Source organism: Leptodactylus fuscus, chromosome 2 (assembly GCF_031893055.1).
Source record: "Leptodactylus fuscus isolate aLepFus1 chromosome 2, aLepFus1.hap2, whole genome shotgun sequence".
NCBI classification, from domain to species: Eukaryota; Metazoa; Chordata; class Amphibia; order Anura; family Leptodactylidae; genus Leptodactylus; species Leptodactylus fuscus.
In genome coordinates this window covers 164700073-164718334 of record NC_134266.1, presented here as the reverse complement: position 1 = coordinate 164718334, position 18262 = coordinate 164700073, and the positions used below count along the sequence as shown (strand labels likewise).

General features: G+C 37.2%; 1 protein-coding gene across 3 annotated transcripts in view; it reads left to right on the top strand.

Moving 5' to 3' along the window:
• Nucleotides 1-18262, top strand: part of FRMPD4 (FERM and PDZ domain containing 4) — a 461147-nt gene that overhangs the window by 113084 nt on the left and 329801 nt on the right. For all 3 annotated transcript variants that reach the window (XM_075265006.1, XM_075265007.1, XM_075265009.1), the window contains exon 2: nt 15944-16072. In XM_075265006.1, the coding sequence (XP_075121107.1) occupies nt 15944-16072 (129 nt within the window). The remainder of the gene's footprint in view (nt 1-15943; nt 16073-18262) is intronic.

The window sequence follows — 18262 nt, the reverse complement described above, 5'->3', positions numbered from 1 at the left end:
GATGGTTAATCTGCCAGGGCCTATGACCCAGCCCTACCATGCCACCACCATGTCCCATTTTTATAAATTGGAAAAAATGGTGTAAATTGGCATTTGAACAAATTTTTTTGTCACTCAAATGATTTTAAAAAGCCACTAACCCATAGTTAGCCATCTTTCCACAACAGTAAATTCCTTAATAAATCTGCCACTTTGTAACTTTGTAAGCAATGCTCTTTTGCTCAGTTGCTTTATTTCTTTATATCTAGTATGGGACATCTTAATTATAAAATAAACAACTTTGCCAATAACCTTGATTAAAAAGCCCCAATTGTTTCATGTATTCAGCTATTTAGACTGGCCCTGCAGTTGTTATTCTGCTTTATTTTTTCTCTACTTATCAATAACCTACCAACAGTATAAATGCAAAAACTATGGGAGAAGGGGAATTAGACATTACTGCATGGTCATGTACTGCTGCTAAAGGCTTAGCTATTGATGGCGAGCAGATTCCATTGCCATTACTTAATAGTTCTTCATGATGCAGTAAGTTTCACCGCTCGATGGCATACTATTGTATTGTACTGTACATAATAGTACAGTTAACGTTGTTGTGATACTATTACTGATCCAATGATCCTAGAGATCAAGGGTGTCTTAGTACCCATTCTAAGTGGAGGACTGACTGCTAATGTCTGGTTAATCTCTATTGAAATAAATAGGTTATAAAAACAGTCAAGTGCTATTTGACATGACATAAAAGTAGTAGAAAACCCCTACAGAGGCGCAGGTTATAGTTTGCCAAACAATTGGCTCTATCTACTTTTGTTTTTCTTTTTCTTTTAAGGAGAATGGAGTTTTATATTGTCACATATGTAAGACACACACGTTTGTCACTGGACAACCTAAGTAATATGATTTTTGTACAACTTCTTCGCCTCATGTGTAATGCAATTTTGCATCTTAATTAGAAATATGTCAACTCTTAACTTAGCTCTAATTTAACTAAGACATCCAGTTTTAATTAAACTAATTTAATCCAATATCACAACATGCTAGCAAAACTTACAACAGGTTAAAATTTACAATATAACCCTTAGATGGCCACAAACCGATAAAGCTGGAATATGTAGCATATCCCTATGTGACAGTGTATCACTTTGTAATATTATATCAGGAAAAAGCTGCTGCCTATCTTATGAACTATAATATGACATACCCATCCAAGAGAAAAGATAAGGAAGGATACAACTGTAGCTACAGCAGCTTATAGTGGTGCTCTCGCTATTAACTAGTTAAAGCAAACCTTTCAGGTGATATCTGTAGACTTATATAATAGAGCTATGACACATTTTAGAGATTAAGTAGAATTACTGGCAATTAGCCTATGTGGGCAGGGTAACAGGACTTTTAAAGTCTCCCTTTGGAGTTCTGGAAGGATTTAATATTCCTTTTCCCAGAAATCCTGATTCAAATCATATAAACCTATATATTACATAACTCAACTTTCCTCCCTCTGTCATATTCTGTATCACAGAGATGAATGGTTAAAAATCAAAAAGTGCCATTATTAAGATATAACTTATTACAAATTTCTACAATGGATGCCCATAATCAGATATCTTACAACATATATAGTTATTGATGAGTATTGAATATTTCACCCCTAATGGTGTGATAAGGTATCTGTCATGTCGCAATTGTGACTACATATATCCAGCACACAAAACTGTGGCTCTCAGACCCCTGGGTCCTAGGGTATACAGTGATGCGTGAGTAAGTATGGAAGAACCAAAGGTCCTGGCACTACATCTATAACAGAACACTTAGTATTCAAGGAGTTTTACTGGATTAACCCACTGGTGCCGTATATCCCAAACTCACACCTGCCATAAACTATCTCTGAACTAAACGTTATGGGGTTCGGTTAGTATTTATATCCCTTCCTCTTAGTTTGTTTATTGAGATCTGGTGGCAAGAGTGCAACATAAAATCTCTCAATAGATCCCAACCACCAGGTGACATTAATAATAACCCACCCCCGAGGGTAAAGAGAGGTGAACTTAAAGTGCAAACATGTCCCAATTGTGAGGACATAAAATACCACTGTGTGGTATACGCAACGGTAACTTGAAAAAGGTTCCAGATGGGCCAAAACATCGCTACGTGAAATACTTGAAATAAAGGTTTTGTTTGTTGGAGAGCTGCCATTTTTTCTTATTTATATATCTTGTGAGATAGCTAATGTTTACGATTATAGGTGTCCATTTTAAAGAGTTGTAATAAAAGTTACATTTTAATAATGATACTTTTTGATTTTTGCATGAACAATCACTGCCATCAATATGTTGAGAACATGCTTGAGAAAGGGACTGTGTCCAACAATTTTGAGCTTTCTACTTTAATCTGCACCATTTTGGGGTAATATATTGTTTCACTTTTCTTATTTTTTTGGAAGAGAATAAAGACAAAACCGTAATTCCACCACGGTTTTTGCATTTTGTTTCACATCATATTAAATGTGGTTTAAATAATGTGTTATCAATTTTACTTAGAGCTTTACAATAGTGGTGGTCCTGTGTATGTAGTTGCCTTTTTATTTTGTTAATCTTAAAGGGATCCTATCACTCAGACATGATTTTTTCTAAGTAGCACATCGGAATAGCCTTAAGAAAGGCTATTCGTCTCCTACCTTTCGTCATCTTGCACAGTATTGGAAGCGGCCATTTTCTCGTGGCCGCTTAGATGTAGTGGTTGCTATTGAGTGCAGCATCTATAGTGTTAGTATCTAAGTTATTTATAATACTGCCAATTTGAGCATACATGCAGCTATATGTAGAAGCTGTACTCCTGCTGCTGGTTTTGGGGTACTGTGGCTTTGTAAGATCCATTTGACATATATATCCATCACAGAACATAAAGGTCACTCTCTACTGATGAATATATAGGACATTAGGGGGATTAAATATAATTTTCATTGGATACCATTGTGAAAAATTTTTGCCACTTACTTGTCACTGTTTTGTCTCTGTTGTGCTTGGTTCTATGTTGGTTCCTTAAGAGATTTATACCTTAGGGTCCATTCACACAGAGTTTTTTGGCGAGGATTTTGGCGCTGAAAATCTAAGTCGAAAAAAAGCCTCCCATTGACTTCAATGGGTTCCTTTTTCCACAAGCGGAATTCAATGGGAGACTTTTTTTTCAGCGATAAATCTGATGCAGATTCCACACTAAATCCAGCACCATTTTCTTTTGTGAATGCACCCTTAGATCACACAGTATCTTTACTGCTCTGAATCCCACATTATCTGGTCAGCAGCCAGAAGGTGAAGGAGAGTGATAGTGCCCAGAACATGTCCCCACCAGCACAGATTTCCAGTAGACCACATGAAAGATTAAAAGATGAGAGAGGTATTTTTATGCTGGAAAAACAAAAATTACTTTAAAAGATATTACCAGCCTTTCAGGATTTTTTGTATGAAAATAATTTATAACATAAGCTTTTTAATCTTGTAAGTTCCTTTGAATATTTCTTTCATTACTACAGCTGTAATTTCAATAACCAAGGAAAATATGCAATGGGTGTCAGCGTTTTAAATGAAGACTTTGCTGCAGCAACACTTACCAGGCTTGTGTCTAATACTTGCCCAGACAGTACATCTATCGGAATAATATAAGCCAAAATCTCATCTTAAAGGCCTTTGTGAAGGTATAGGAAGGGTGTAAACTAGAGATGAGCAAGTAGTATTCAATCGAGTAGGTATCATCGAATAATCGAATATTGAGGTTTACTCGAATCGAATTTTCAAATTTTTCACTGCTCGCTCATCTCTACTGTATAAGTTTTTTTTTTCAATGCCTACATTGTCCTAGTTCCTGTCCTACCTCCTCTGCATAGTTATTGGTGTAAAAAAAGCACCAGGGAAGGTGGGAATGGAATCAAATTTTTACTGCGTTTACCGCGTGGTATTTGACCAAGTACAAGTATTTCGAATACCGTAGTATTTGATCGAATACCTACTTGATCAAATACTACTCGCTCATCTCTAGTGCAAACAACTACTAGCCAAACTCCTTGTAACTGAATGCTAATAATAATTAATTCTGTAATATCTAATTTACAATAATTTAATTAAGGTTAGATTTATATTTGCATCATAAATATGAGAAATGGTAAAGAACCTCAATTTTTTTCGGGTAAATTGATAGACATTATGATGCAAACCCCATCATAAGTCTACATGGTGCATTGGGTACCATTTGATGTCCATCATTTGTTGGGTGACATTTTTCTGCTCTTATGACAGAATAGAAAAACAGGAACACGAAGGAGGAAGCAGCGCTCCAGTGTAAAGGCTTGAAAATGCTTCTATAGAGGAAGTGAAATGTTGCTTTACTGTGTGAATACAATTCTCCTCTGGAGTGCTTTCACACTGGAGTGCGGCCTTCTCCTTTGTTTATCTGGCAATGTATAGAAGGCTGATCTAACCTTAGAAGCCTTCACATGTCTGAATGTGATGCTTTTGTTGTGAGATATCACAATGCAGCAAGTTATTAGATTCCATTTGAAGATGGCTATATCTGTATTTCTCATCTACATGCTATACATTTCCTGTTATACACTGGGTAAAGGAGGAATCTAGTATAAAACTGTCTCGCACTCTCACTCAGAAACAGTCCAAGGATAATGCAGATCCTATACAAAGACTACTTAAAAGAGACAGAAGTAAGACCAGCAGCACTCTCATGTCTAAACAGTTGTCGGTGAACAATATCACGGAAGACTGAGGACTCTTCCCCAATATTCTACAGAAAGGAACATGGACCGCACTCCAGACACTCTAGACTCAGCTCTATATACGTCTCTGAAGTGAAGAGGATGATGAGTAGGAAGAGAGGGAGATAATAAAGACTTTTTTTTTTAATCTGATCGAGAGCTTATATCAGTTAGAACATTTTACTCACATCAGTGCAGGTTAGTAATCTCTATATCTTTTATGAGCTTGCTTCTTTTATTATAGCTGTAGAAATATTAGAATTCATGTAAAGTATGAAGCCGCATAGTCAATTTTACAAAATCAGAGAATCTGAGCAATGTTTCAGGCTCTGAATTGCCCTTCTTCAGGCATTTGGAAATATTGGAGTGTACCATGAGAATTAAGAGACCAGGGGTCCAAAAAAATGAGAGAAGGAAAGGAGGAGGACCTCCGTGATGGTCCTGGACACTTAACACTTCCAATTAGTCTGATGAAGGAAATTTAGAGCCCTGAATGTTGTTCATATTCTTTGACTATGTAAAATTGACTATGCGGCGTCATACTTTACATGGATTCTAATATTTCTGTAAATAATAAAATAAGTAAGCTCAAAAAATATATAGAGATTACTGACCTGCACTGATGTGAATAAAATGTTCTGTTATAGAACACGCTGGGTCAGATTTAAAAAAAAAAAAAATTAATTGTCTTATTTCCCTTTCTTCCTGCTCACTCTTCCCCCTCTCCTCTTTAGAGACTTGTATAAAGATGAGTCATCTGGGTCATGTGACTTTCAGTTGAGCTTGAGATAGAGCAGTGATTTTCCCTCTGCCCACAAGCTTTTTGGAGATAGAATTTTTATTTTCCAGTACGACTTGGCACCTGTCCACACTGCCAAAAGTACCAATACCTGGTTTAATAACCACAGTATCCCTGTGCTTGATTGTCCAGCAAACTCGCCTGACCTTGTCCTAATAGAGAATCTATGGGATATTGTCAAGAGGAAGATGAGACATCAGACCCAACAATGCAGATGAGCTGAAGGCAGCTATCATACAACCTGGGTTTCCATAACACGTGGTCTGCCACAGGCTAATCGCCTCCATACCACATTGCTGCATTGATGCCGTCATTCATGCAAAAGGAGCCCCCACCAAGTATTGAGGGCATTTACTGGACAGACTTTTCATTTGGCCTACATTTCTGTGTTAAATAATTTTTTTTTACAGTTGGTCTTATATAATATTTTATTTTTCTGAGATAATGACTTTTGGTTTTCCTTGGCTGTAAGCCATAACCATCAACATTAACAGAAATAAAGACTTGGAAATGTTCACTCTGTTTGTAATGACTCAATATAATGTATGGGTTTCACTTTTTCAATTGAATTACTTAAATAAAATAACTTTTTGTTGATATTCTAATTTATAGAGATGCACTAATATGTTCGAGACCTATTTGCTAAAGTGCACAATCTTACAAGCAGTGCATATGGATGAAGCACTGGAGCAAGCTAAACAAAGTGAAAAATATAAATATAAGGCATATTTAGCATATAACTGTAGAATATTAGAATGGTAAAGGTTGACATTATATAAAAATTATGAAGACTTTATATGCTTCATTATTAATTTTGATCCATTTCTAAGAGAACTTTCACATTACAGTTTTATGGTCCATTGCTCCCATATGTCATAGGAAAAGAGCAATGGGTTTTAATGGTGATAGTGACTGCTGCCGATAGAGCACCCTCTGTCTGCATTCATTCCCATTCACCCTAATGTAAAAAAAAAAACAAGACAAACGCTTTCTTCTGTCATGTTTGTTTACTTTTCTAACGGAAGGAAAAGTCCTACATGACTTTTCTCTTTGCATATTTCAAGCAGAATGGGGGACGGAATCCCCCAATGGAGACCAAGTGCTGGTGTGAATCCAGCCTAAGGCTAATGACCCATGTTATGGAAATGCTGCTTTTTTTGTTGCCGATTTGGCTGTGTTTTTTGAGCTAAAGTCAAGAGTGGCTTAAAAAGGAATAGAAAATATAAATGAAGTATATATAGTTTTCCCTTCTTTTAAATCCACCCCTGGCTTTGGTTAAAAAAACAAAACAAAACAAAAAAAACACAGCAAAATCTATAACAAAAAAATCTGTATTTCTGGGGCTGTAGCCTAACAGTTGAGTCTCAACCATCATCTGACTTATATGTGTGTGTGGATCTATGACAAAATGTCATGAATGACATGTAGATGATGTCCATGTGCCATCTGTGCCATGGACCCATTCATGGCAAAATGTAGAGGAATAGGACATGTCATGCGATTCCCAGGCCCACAACGCCTACACCGACCCATAAAATTACACAGCATGTACATTGGGCCAGAAAAAAATAACAGGTCAATGTGGTTGCAAATGCCATTAAAAACACAACTTGAACACTGAAAAAAAAACACTAAAAATATCAGTATATTGATTATTTACATCCATACTGTACGTAGAAGAAAAATACTGTTGAGATAATTAGATAAAATCTTCTCATTTAAGAACATTTATGGCTAGTTGTGGACATCTATGCGGGAAGTTCAGGGTTTGATACCTTGGAGAAACAAGAAAAAATAGAAGATCCCCCAGAGTAAAGATTCCTGGCATCTCCTCACAGGTAGATGATACACCAGTACAACCAGCTTTATTAGTATTCACTATGCTGACCTCACAGTGCAGTGAAAATGAATGAAGTAGCTGCCTGACAGTGGGTAATTGAATGGGGATAGACTATGAGAGACTGTGATTATTACTTGGGCCAACATAAGCACAGTACTACCATTAGGGACCATTCATAATAAGGAACAGGCCCCTGATGACAGTAATGCTAGTACTGTGCTATTGACAGCGCTATTGATAGTTAAAATCTTTCATAGTGTTAAAAAATAGTCAATACAGTTGATGACATGTCACCCAAATCACCCCTTTATATGACTTCTTATGTTGGCCCAAGCTTCTCCTAATTTATCCCACATCTAGCACGAGGTTACTTTTGGATTTTTTCAATGGTCACTTAAGTTCTTAATCTGCCTCTGCCAATATCGGATCTAGAATGTGAAGCCTACCAAGATGTTTAGATACATTCTCACAGCATCAACCATTGAGATTTGTTGACGTGTTGCACACATCCTTGGCAATGAAAAGGTTTAAGTGTACCGTCAATAGAGCCTGGTCCAAGACAAAAGTTTAATTTAAAAGTTTAAAAGTTTGCATAATGTAAAATAATTTTTTTTTGCAGATTTGTTTTGATGCGTTCCTTCAAAGTAACGCCATGGAACGATGCCATCTGTTGGTTAATTGTTTCTGTTGAAAGATTGTAATTATTTTATGTTATGATATTTTTCAGATAGGTCAGCAAAGTTTGGTTTACAAAATCATCTTCCAATTTTAGAGAATAATGTTTAATTTGCTGTTACGGCCCAGATGTGAGTTTGAGTTTTATTTAGAATTTGACAGCAATTAAGGGTTGGGGTAAAAGGAAGTTATTTAGACAGAAATCATTGGACTATTATTCTGTGGAGTGAAATATGTGTGTGGTGTATTAAGAGTGTTCTTTCATTTCTACTGATAAGCAATGTCATTTGAAAGGGAAAAAAAGCATCAACACTGCTTATCCTGTCAGCGGAAAAAAAGTCCAGATAATGAAGTCTAAATCTGCCAAACAGAATGTTAAATAAGTCTGTCGATTTGGACTCAATCAGAATACTTAAGAATGCTTAAGACAGTCACTAGACTATCGTAGTCTCAATGACTCTCTTGGATTAATTCCATTCATCCACTCAGATTATATGTGGTGACCATAGAAAGTAAGAAGTACGGAATACAATAATAAATATTAAATATATACTTAATAAGAGTTATTGTACATGATACAATTATTCAGACATTGGTTTGCAGATTACACTACCAATTTTGTTTACTGTTATAATTATGGATCTTATGTCTACTCAGATAAATTGATATTGAAGGTTTTATCAAGGTTCAATTACCCTAATCTTAAGTGTAACATATTTGCTATGTACAGTAACTCAAAATTACACTCACTATGTACAGTATTAAATGTCAATGTAGCAGTAGTATTAGCTAATATAAGAATATGATTTATTTTTGGCATATAAGTAATTTAGAGATTTTTTTTTTTGTAGTGGTAGACTCCCTTTAAGGGATAATATTGTAAAGACACAAGATATGTTTCAGGGTCCTCTTGGTCCTAATTCAGAATTCAAATAAAATGTATCATGCACAAAATTCTCCACAGTGCCACATCTCCCTCCATCACCTATTTTTGCCATTTTTCTACTGATCTTTGTTCTGCCAGTGATTTAAATCTAACATCCTCCAAATTCTTCAAGACTTTTCTCGAGCTGCACAGGTACTTTGGAGTGCACTACACTAGGCAATCAGGCTGAGTATTGGAATAGGTTTCTGTAGATATAGGTGAGTTGGACCAAAGTTTCTAATATGAATGTTGTTCTATTCACAAATTGCCAATCAGCCTAATAATATACACAATAATAATTAAGTAGAAACACATACATGGGGTTCTATTGCACTGCTGTTACTAAGTCCCAATAAATTGCTGTCATTTAGCCTTTGGGACTTTGGATAAGTATTAGGCCTGATTCACATTAGCGTTTGCGTTTCCATTCAGGGAGTCCACTTGGGGACCCTATGAACGGAAACCTAAACGCATTTAAAAGCGGTCACCTAAGAAACTTCATGGACCCCATAAGGTCTGTGTGGTTTCCGCACAAAACATGCGTAGAGAAAAGTGCTGCTTGCATTGATATGCTTTTATTTGTTCAGTACTATGAAATATTAGCACTGTATGAATTATTGTTCCATGATTTACTTACATTGGTCCATAGTGTCATCTTCTTTTCTTTGATTTTTATTTTTAGCCACTTGACCTGTATTTTTAAACATGTTCTATAATAAAGCATATTATATTTTTATATTATAAGGCTTTTTCCATCTCTATTTTTCTCAGATTAAGCATACATTATAGTTGTCTTTTAGAAATAAATTAAACTTGCAGAAGATGAAAGGTTTCCATTTTATACTTACATACCTTCTGTATAGCTAAAATGCTGTACCATTGACAAGGAACGAATAACAAACAGGAAACAAATGCATTCCGCTAATGGCATATTTACTAAAATAACTTCATCCATTTGTATCAACATTTGATCTGTTAAAATCAAATTTAGCAGCATTTGTCTCTGTTCCCTGCATTGTATATATGCTTTTAATTACATCAGGCTATGGATGCTTGCAGTGATTCTTTCTTTAGAGCGAAGTATTGAGGTGCCTAAGGCAATAAAACTACTCTACTTGGTTTAATCATTACCTAGCTTCCTATGAATAGTATTTGAAAGGCCACAAAAAATCGAATGCATTAAGCATGAGTGAATAATGTCATAAGTTTTCAGGATATATGGGATGAAAGTATTATGGAAAGGGCATATATCTACAATATATATTGACAGATGACTCACAAAGTGTTCATTATTGCTGAATCTGATATATATTATTACTATACTGGATTGTCATGTTGTTGTTATTAAATAATAAGCTACTCTATAAAGATCCATAATATCATATTTATTGACTGCATTAATTAATGCATAGTTTATTGGCATGGAACTAAACTGGTAAGGAAGAAAAGTCAGCTTAACTACTTAAGGACCCAGTGTTTTTTCATTTTTCATTCCACACATTTCAAAAGCCATAACGTTATTATTTTGCAGTTTGCAGAGCCAAATGTAGGATTGTTTTGTAGGACATGTTGTGCTTCATAATGGTATTATGTACTAAGAAGCTAGAAAAAAATTTAAAAAAAGGGGTGGAATTGGAGAAAAAAGTTTGATTTCTCCTAGGAGAAGTAGGGGAGTCAATACAATACTAGTGAGTCCTGCTATAGGTAGGCCTCAATAGAGGTATTGCTGTGGAAGGGTTGGAAACCATCAGAAGTACATAAAATTTTAACATGATCAGATTCCTTTAAATTCTGTGGTCACATTTTACTATGGCATCTGAGGGATAAGTACCCATGCTCAGAAATGTCTCTGAGGTAAAACAGCAAAGACCCTGGTGCTGTCACCATTTATTTATTTGAAACTAGTTTTATTAACCACTTCAGTACTGAGCTAATCTCTGGTTCAGGACCAGACTCATTTTGCAGTTTTGAGGGCATTAACATTTTTTTAAATCATTTTTATCATAGGGCTTTATTTTTATGTTGTATTTATTGTTGCATGTATTTTAATTGATATATATATATATATATATATATATATATATATATATATATATATACACTCACCGGCCACTTTATTAGGTACACCTGTCCAACTGCTCGTTAACACTTAATTTCTAATCAGCCAATCACATGGCGGCAACTCAGTGCATTTAGGCATGTAGACATGGTCAAGACAATCTCCTGCAGTTCAAACCGAGCATCAGTATGGGGAAGAAAGGTGATTTGAGTGCCTTTGAACGTGGCATGGTTGTTGGTGCCAGAAGGGCTGGTCTGAGTATTTCAGAAACTGCTGATCTACTGGGATTTTCACGCACAACCATCTCTAGGGTTTACAGAGAATGGTCCGAAAAAGAAAAAACATCCAGTGAGCGGAAGTTCTGTGGGCGGAAATGCGTTGTTGATGCCAGAGGTCAGAGGAGAATGGCCAGACTGGTTCGAGCTGATAGAAAGGCAACAGTGACTCAAATAGCCACCCGTTACAACCAAGGTAGCCAGAAGAGCATCTCTGAACGCACAGTACGTCGAACTTTGAGGCAGATGGGCTACAGCAGCAGAAGACCACACCGGGTGCCACTCCTTTCAGCTAAGAACAGGAAACTGAGGCTACAATTTGCACAAGCTCATCGAAATTGGACAATTGAAGATTGGAAAAACGTTGCCTGGTCTGATGAGTCTCGATTTCTGCTGCGACATTCGGATGGTAGGGTCAGAATTTGGCGTCAACAACATGAAAGCATGGATCCATCCTGCCTTGTATCAACGGTTCAGGCTGGTGGTGGTGGTGTCATGGTGTGGGGAATATTTTCTTGGCACTCTTTGGGCCCCTTGGTACCAATTGAGCATCGTTGCAATGCCAAAGCCTACCTGAGTATTGTTGCTGACCATGTCCATCCCTTTATGACCACAATGTACCCAACATCTGATGGCTACTTTCAGCAGGATAATGCAATGCCATGTCATAAAGCTGGAATCATCTCAGACTGGTTTCTTGAACATGACAATGAGTTCACTGTACTCCAATGGCCTCCACAGTCACCAGATCTCAATCCAATAGAGCATCTTTGGGATGTGGTGGAACGGGAGATTCGCATCATGGATGTGCAGCCGACAAATCTGTGGCAACTGTGTGATGCCATCATGTCAATATGGACCAAAATCTCTGAGGAATGCTTCCAGCACCTTGTTGTATCTATGCCACGAAGAATTGAGGCAGTTCTGAAGGCAAAAGGGGGTCCAACCCGTTACTAGCATGGTGTACCTAATAAAGTGGCCGGTGAGTGTATATATATATATATATATATATATATATATATATATATATATATATATATATATATATAGGGGCCACATGGTGGCTCAGTGTTTAGCACTGCAGCCTTGCAGCGCTGGAGTCCTGGTGTTCAAATCCCACCAAGGGCAAAAATCCATCTGCAAGGAGTTTGTTCTCCCCATGTTTGCATGGATTTCCATCCCATATTCCAAAAAAAAACAAAAAACATACTGATAGGGAAAAAATGTACATTGTGAGCTCTATGTGGGGCTTACAATCTACATAGAAAAAATATATATATGTATATATATATATATATATATATATATATATATATATATATCATGGAAAAGCTAAACAAAATAGAAGGGAACACATGTCTGTCTTTCACAAAGTGCTACTAATTTTTTTTTACATTTTTCCTATCCATTACAGTAATGTTTATTTTGTATGGTGTCGTAGGGGGTGAGGTTAGAACATGTAATAAGGGTATTTTATTGACATATTACTTCATGTATTTTTCAAATTATTTATTATTTATAACTTTTTTTGGGGGGGATCTGGGGCTGGTACATTTAGCCCCAGTTGCAGGAGAAATACAGCATCCTGAACATTACTATAGCGCTGATCTGGGTCCTGTAGGACCCAGCAGCTCTAACAGACACTGATCCCCGCAGATTATGTGACCACCGGGGTCAGAGGGGAGCAGCATCATGGCGGTGCCTATAGCTGTGCACTCAGTGATTGGGAAGGCAGGGAAAGTCATAAACCATCTCTGCCTTCTTTAAGGGAGCTTTAGCTGTAGTCACAGCCAACTCCCCATTTCAGCAGCTTCATGTTTCATGTTTTTGGGCAGCTGCTGAAAACTGCAAGGACTGGTACATCTTTGCAGACCAAGAGAGGGAAAGTCTGGACATATATAGTCTATGGGCAGTCCAGAAGAGGTTAAAGTTTGTTTATAGCTAAAAATAAGGATTCTCGCAGAAGAATATGAGAATTGTGTGAGAATAACAAATAGACAAAGAACAGGGGTGAGTAGAACAGGGGTACCTAGCACATCTGAAATAAGACCCACAACCTCGCCCAAACATCTTTAGTAATAGGGAAATTCCAGAATATATGCCAGAAGTCAGAGTACTCATCTTAACAACTCAAGTACCCAGGGTGCTGCTATTATGTAACTGTGCAGGAGTTTGGAACTTATTATCATTTAGGATTCATGAATGGGTACAATAGTCTGTGGGTTACAATCCAACTAATCATTTGCATTAAATGTGTGTGCTCTCTGTGAGTATTTCTCGATTCTAAAGTTCTCAGTTCTAACCAGCCAGTCAGTACCCAGTCAGTTCTACAGTTCTATAGTTGTCAGTTTTATCTAGCCAGTTAGTACCCTGATTTGCACTGATGAGAGGCAATAACGTCAAATCCACATGGTAGTATTCCAAGATCATGCAATTAGGTTTAAAAAAAAGCCAGGCATTGATCTATGGGGAGCTACTTTCCAAAAGGTGTTGCTAGAGCAAGTCCTTCCTTTAAACAAAGGAGGACTTATTTGCATGTGATTTTCTGATGGAAGTGCAATTTCCTCCCATAATCCAAAAACATTACAATGGTCAAGAGTGTGAACTACACTCCAAACATACTTTAAAGGACTCTCTTACCTTTTTAATTTGCTAGCTGCTGTCTGTTAAGTAAAATACATTTATAGAAGCAGAGACACTTAGATATAGGAGGTTGAGTACATATGTACAATCAATGGTGTGCTTAAGTTTGTTACAGCCTGTCCATATTTACAGAGAATAAGTTTTAGCTTGGAACTGAAATCTCAGTGGAATACGCATGTGTGCGCTCCCAAGTTGTCATGTGATATTGCAAGTCCATGCCTTTTATTCAGGCTTTGCTGCAATGACAGTTACATGTTAGGTCATCTGATAACAATTGCATGGCATTGTTAAAAAAAAGTCTTAAATCCAAGTGTCAATGTGGATAGGACAATCAACTTTGTACAAGGCTTAAACATAGATTAGAACTGTAAACATTTTAGTCATGTGATTGTATAATCTTATCTCTTCATGTGTGCTCTGTTGTATAAGATCATGAAGTATTCAGAGTGTACGCCAAAGCATTACGGACTCTGCCAAGAGAATGAGCAGATGGCATTTCTGAGTATCATATAGTAGTGGGCTTTTAATTAATGGCCTCTGGATAGATCAATTAATTAAATACCACTGCCAATAATGTGTTTAACATTCAGTCTGCCTGAAGCTGAGATACTTCAGAATATGAAAACCAATACCTAATAAGTAAAGGCTTCATCTATTGTGAATATAATGACTTGCATAGATGTAAAAAACATCTTAGCGTTCCTCTGACGGATGGAAATGTTATTGTTATTCATGAGGGTCTACTGTTAAAAAGGTACTAAAGTAATATAATTAAACGTTTTGACTCTAGCCCACCAATATGAAATTAAAGAAAGATATGAAAGAAATATTACTAACTAAAATTCATATCTCATTTTTGACACGATACATTGAGCCAGTGGCGTAACTAAAGTCTTGTGAGCCCAGGTACAAAATTTTGTCCGGGGCCACCTCCCTAGAGCGAATTCTTGATAGTGATGGTTACAGATGCTGCAGCGATATCTCAGATACAGCTTTAGTACCCACAACTGCAGTTATCAAGAATATGATGAGTGAATAGTGCAGCACCCGGCATGTCAACAAATACTGAGATAGTATTTGTGGCTTCCACACGGTATTGTGTGCTCCATAGTGTCCCCTACACTGTATTACGTGCTCTGCACACAGTATTATGCACTTACAATGGCTCTCACACAGTATTATGTACTACCAAGAGCCCCCTCCTAGAGCCGGTGCTGTTAGTCTCCAGAGTATAATAAGTAGAGGCCCAGATTGAGTGAATTAAAATAACAAATACTTATACTCCCCTTACCTCACCTCTCCTCTGTATCCTTGCCCTGTCCTGCATTCTCTTCTGTCTGGCAACTGAGGTCTCGCATCACATGAGGGTACAGCAGTCACGTGGGACCTCAGTTACTAGCAGGAAGAGCCCCGGATTGGATGTTCAGCCCAGAACAGGTGAGTATAAGTATTGTTTTAGTTCTATACACCTCCCCTGGGCTGGCTCCTTTCCATTAACAATATGTATACTGGTCAGGGAACAAGGCTTTCCCCAATCACTATCATAATTGTCCATTTCCAGCAGGCCCCATACTTCTCCAGGAATGGTCTTGGTGTCACCTTCTGCAACCATGATCGTTACACCACTGCACTGACCCTTATAATGTATTATATGATGGTTCCATCTCCTCTATCTGAGACCTTACGGAAAGTAAGTAAGCACCCCCCATTTAGGACTTCACAGAAAGTAAGAGCCTTTCATCTAGGACCTCACAGGTGAATTGTCAACATATTGATACCTGTCTATCCAGGATCGCTTGTACTTGTAATCACATTATATTGTTACATAGACATTTTATAACAGAATGTTAACAGACCCTAAATGTAACAGGTTTGGCTTTCTACATTATAGTTGTAATTTTTATATGAAACTGCATTTCTTTGCCAGAAAACTTGTAACAAGGTAAATAAAGTGAATTGTGTATTTCACAGCTCAGGAGTTATACAAGACGCAGCAATCACCAAAACGCAGAAGTATCAGCGTGATCTACATTCTCACTTTCCTGGCTGGCATCAATGTGAGGAAGAAAGCCTTGATCTCTCTACACTTCAAAGATCCAGGTACCAATTTTGTTCTACCAATACTGTCATTTTTCCTCATGATATTCAGTAAAACTTGTTCTGACTATGCCGTATCCTTTCCGAGCTCTTGGATGTTGTTTTTATGTTATGAAGTTTTGTTTTACATGAATTTTTGTACAAGGAACGATCCAAATCTATCTTTCGGCCAGTCAAGTATAATAAAAATGAATGAGCTGAAAGCTAGCTCTGTGTTCTGAATACTTAGGAATAAATCATTCTGCAGAGATTTTCCTTGAACCAAATGCATTAATTTCCTTCTGCTTTAGTGAAGTGCAATTATAATTGTAGAACATTGTTAAAATTTATTTACATTATTATAAGTGTCATCTATTTCATTGTCATTATAATAGTAATATACTGTTTGTGTGCACATATATATAAATTACTCTGAGCTATTAAAATATACCTAAGTGTATGATAAATCCACAAAAATAACTTTAAATAAACTTTAAAATATTACTTTACCTTACATGATAAAACTGGAAACTAAAATCATTCAGTGCGTTACATCTTGTATCAATGCACCGTATGTTACAATAAATTCCATATACTTTATGCTCATAGTTCATGAGTAATGTCAACCGAGTATGAATAGTCCCTAAAGGCCCAACACATGATGGTTTCCTTAATTAAATGATATGGTACATTAACATAAATCAATGTGGCAAAGTGTTAGGATTATTAAGCTATAGCAGCCACCACCAATGGAAGGTAAGCTAAATGTAATGGTAAACTGAAACCGAACATTCTGCTAACTTCAACCGTTGTAGAAAAGAATAATAATTAACCCGCGTAAAAATCTAGCTTGCAAATATTTTTGCCATTCTGAGAACACATTAGAGTAAAGTACAATTTACCACATCACAGACTGGAATGGTCTGTGCCGATCTATTTTATAGTGCTTGTCAAATCTTACATTAAAATCTTTATTGTTGGATGTTGGTGACATACTTTGCGGACAGGCGCATATAAGGTCTCATCTATGTTGTTGGTATCGCTGCTACTGAGCATCATGTGTTTTGGTCACAAGCAGGGTGACCGATTATCCTTATACTTGTATAGTGCATCATGTTACGTATTTTACCCCTACTTACAATTTGATTACATGTAGGTAGCTTCAGGTTCTTGGCCTAGGTGCATGGGTGTGTATACCCTCCTCTTTTTTTTTTGTTTTATTTTTTTAACCCTCATGGATGGATATATGATCGGATTGGCATCTATTCATATGATGTGTTACTGGAGACTGTGTTCAGAGAATGTTCAGCTAATACAGATTGTGGATGTGGATATTCGGCATGAATATGTCTGTATTCTATTCTTGCGGTACTTACCTGCGTTATGAGAGATATCTGATTGAGGGTTAATGATATAAGAGGGAGTGGCTTGAGCGGTACGACCGAGAAGCCAGCTGATGATGTTTGTTCCATCCCATCGAAGGTGTGCCCGGGTGGGGTGAGGTGATTGGCCGATTAGTTAGGAGGGGAGGAGTTATATGATGCTTATAAGGGTGGCATTCTGCTGGGCGCGTTGCCGCTGATATCATATGCGGACCTGCCAGCGGTCAGTGTATATCACCGTCCTCTCATCACTAAGCAGCTTTGTTCTGCTATGTCTTTAGCTGAGCTCCTGATGAATCAATGTTTGATGAAACGCGTAGGACTTATTTCAGTAAGGGATGTGTTTGCTGTGGTCTGAAAGGGCTATTATCAGAGCACTAGTGGCAGTTTCCACTTCCAGTACTCCTCTGTTGGCATGGCATTAGGCCAGTACCCTCTGAGGACCTGGTAGTTGGGGCTGCTTTGTCAACTTAGTCTCTGAGAGGTTTATCTATAACCCGACAACAGCCGCACTCCATTCTTGTTGTAAGGGAGTTAGAGCTTGCTGTAAGGGACAGTGTCCTGTTTGTATCCCTTTAGAGATACTTGCCTCCCATAGTCAGCTGTCTCTGGATAAACTGACTGTGATCTTGCGGTGGTACGTCACGTATATATGCCTGTGGGCAAATTTTTTTTTTTATATATCAAGCTTTTTAAATATATCTAATAAAAGTTAAATTTTATAATTATTTGGATACTCCCCTGGATAGTTTATTCCAGTCTGTGATGTGGTAGTTTTGGGTATCTGGTATATTTGGTATGGACAGTGAGTTATAAAGTACAATTTCGTTTT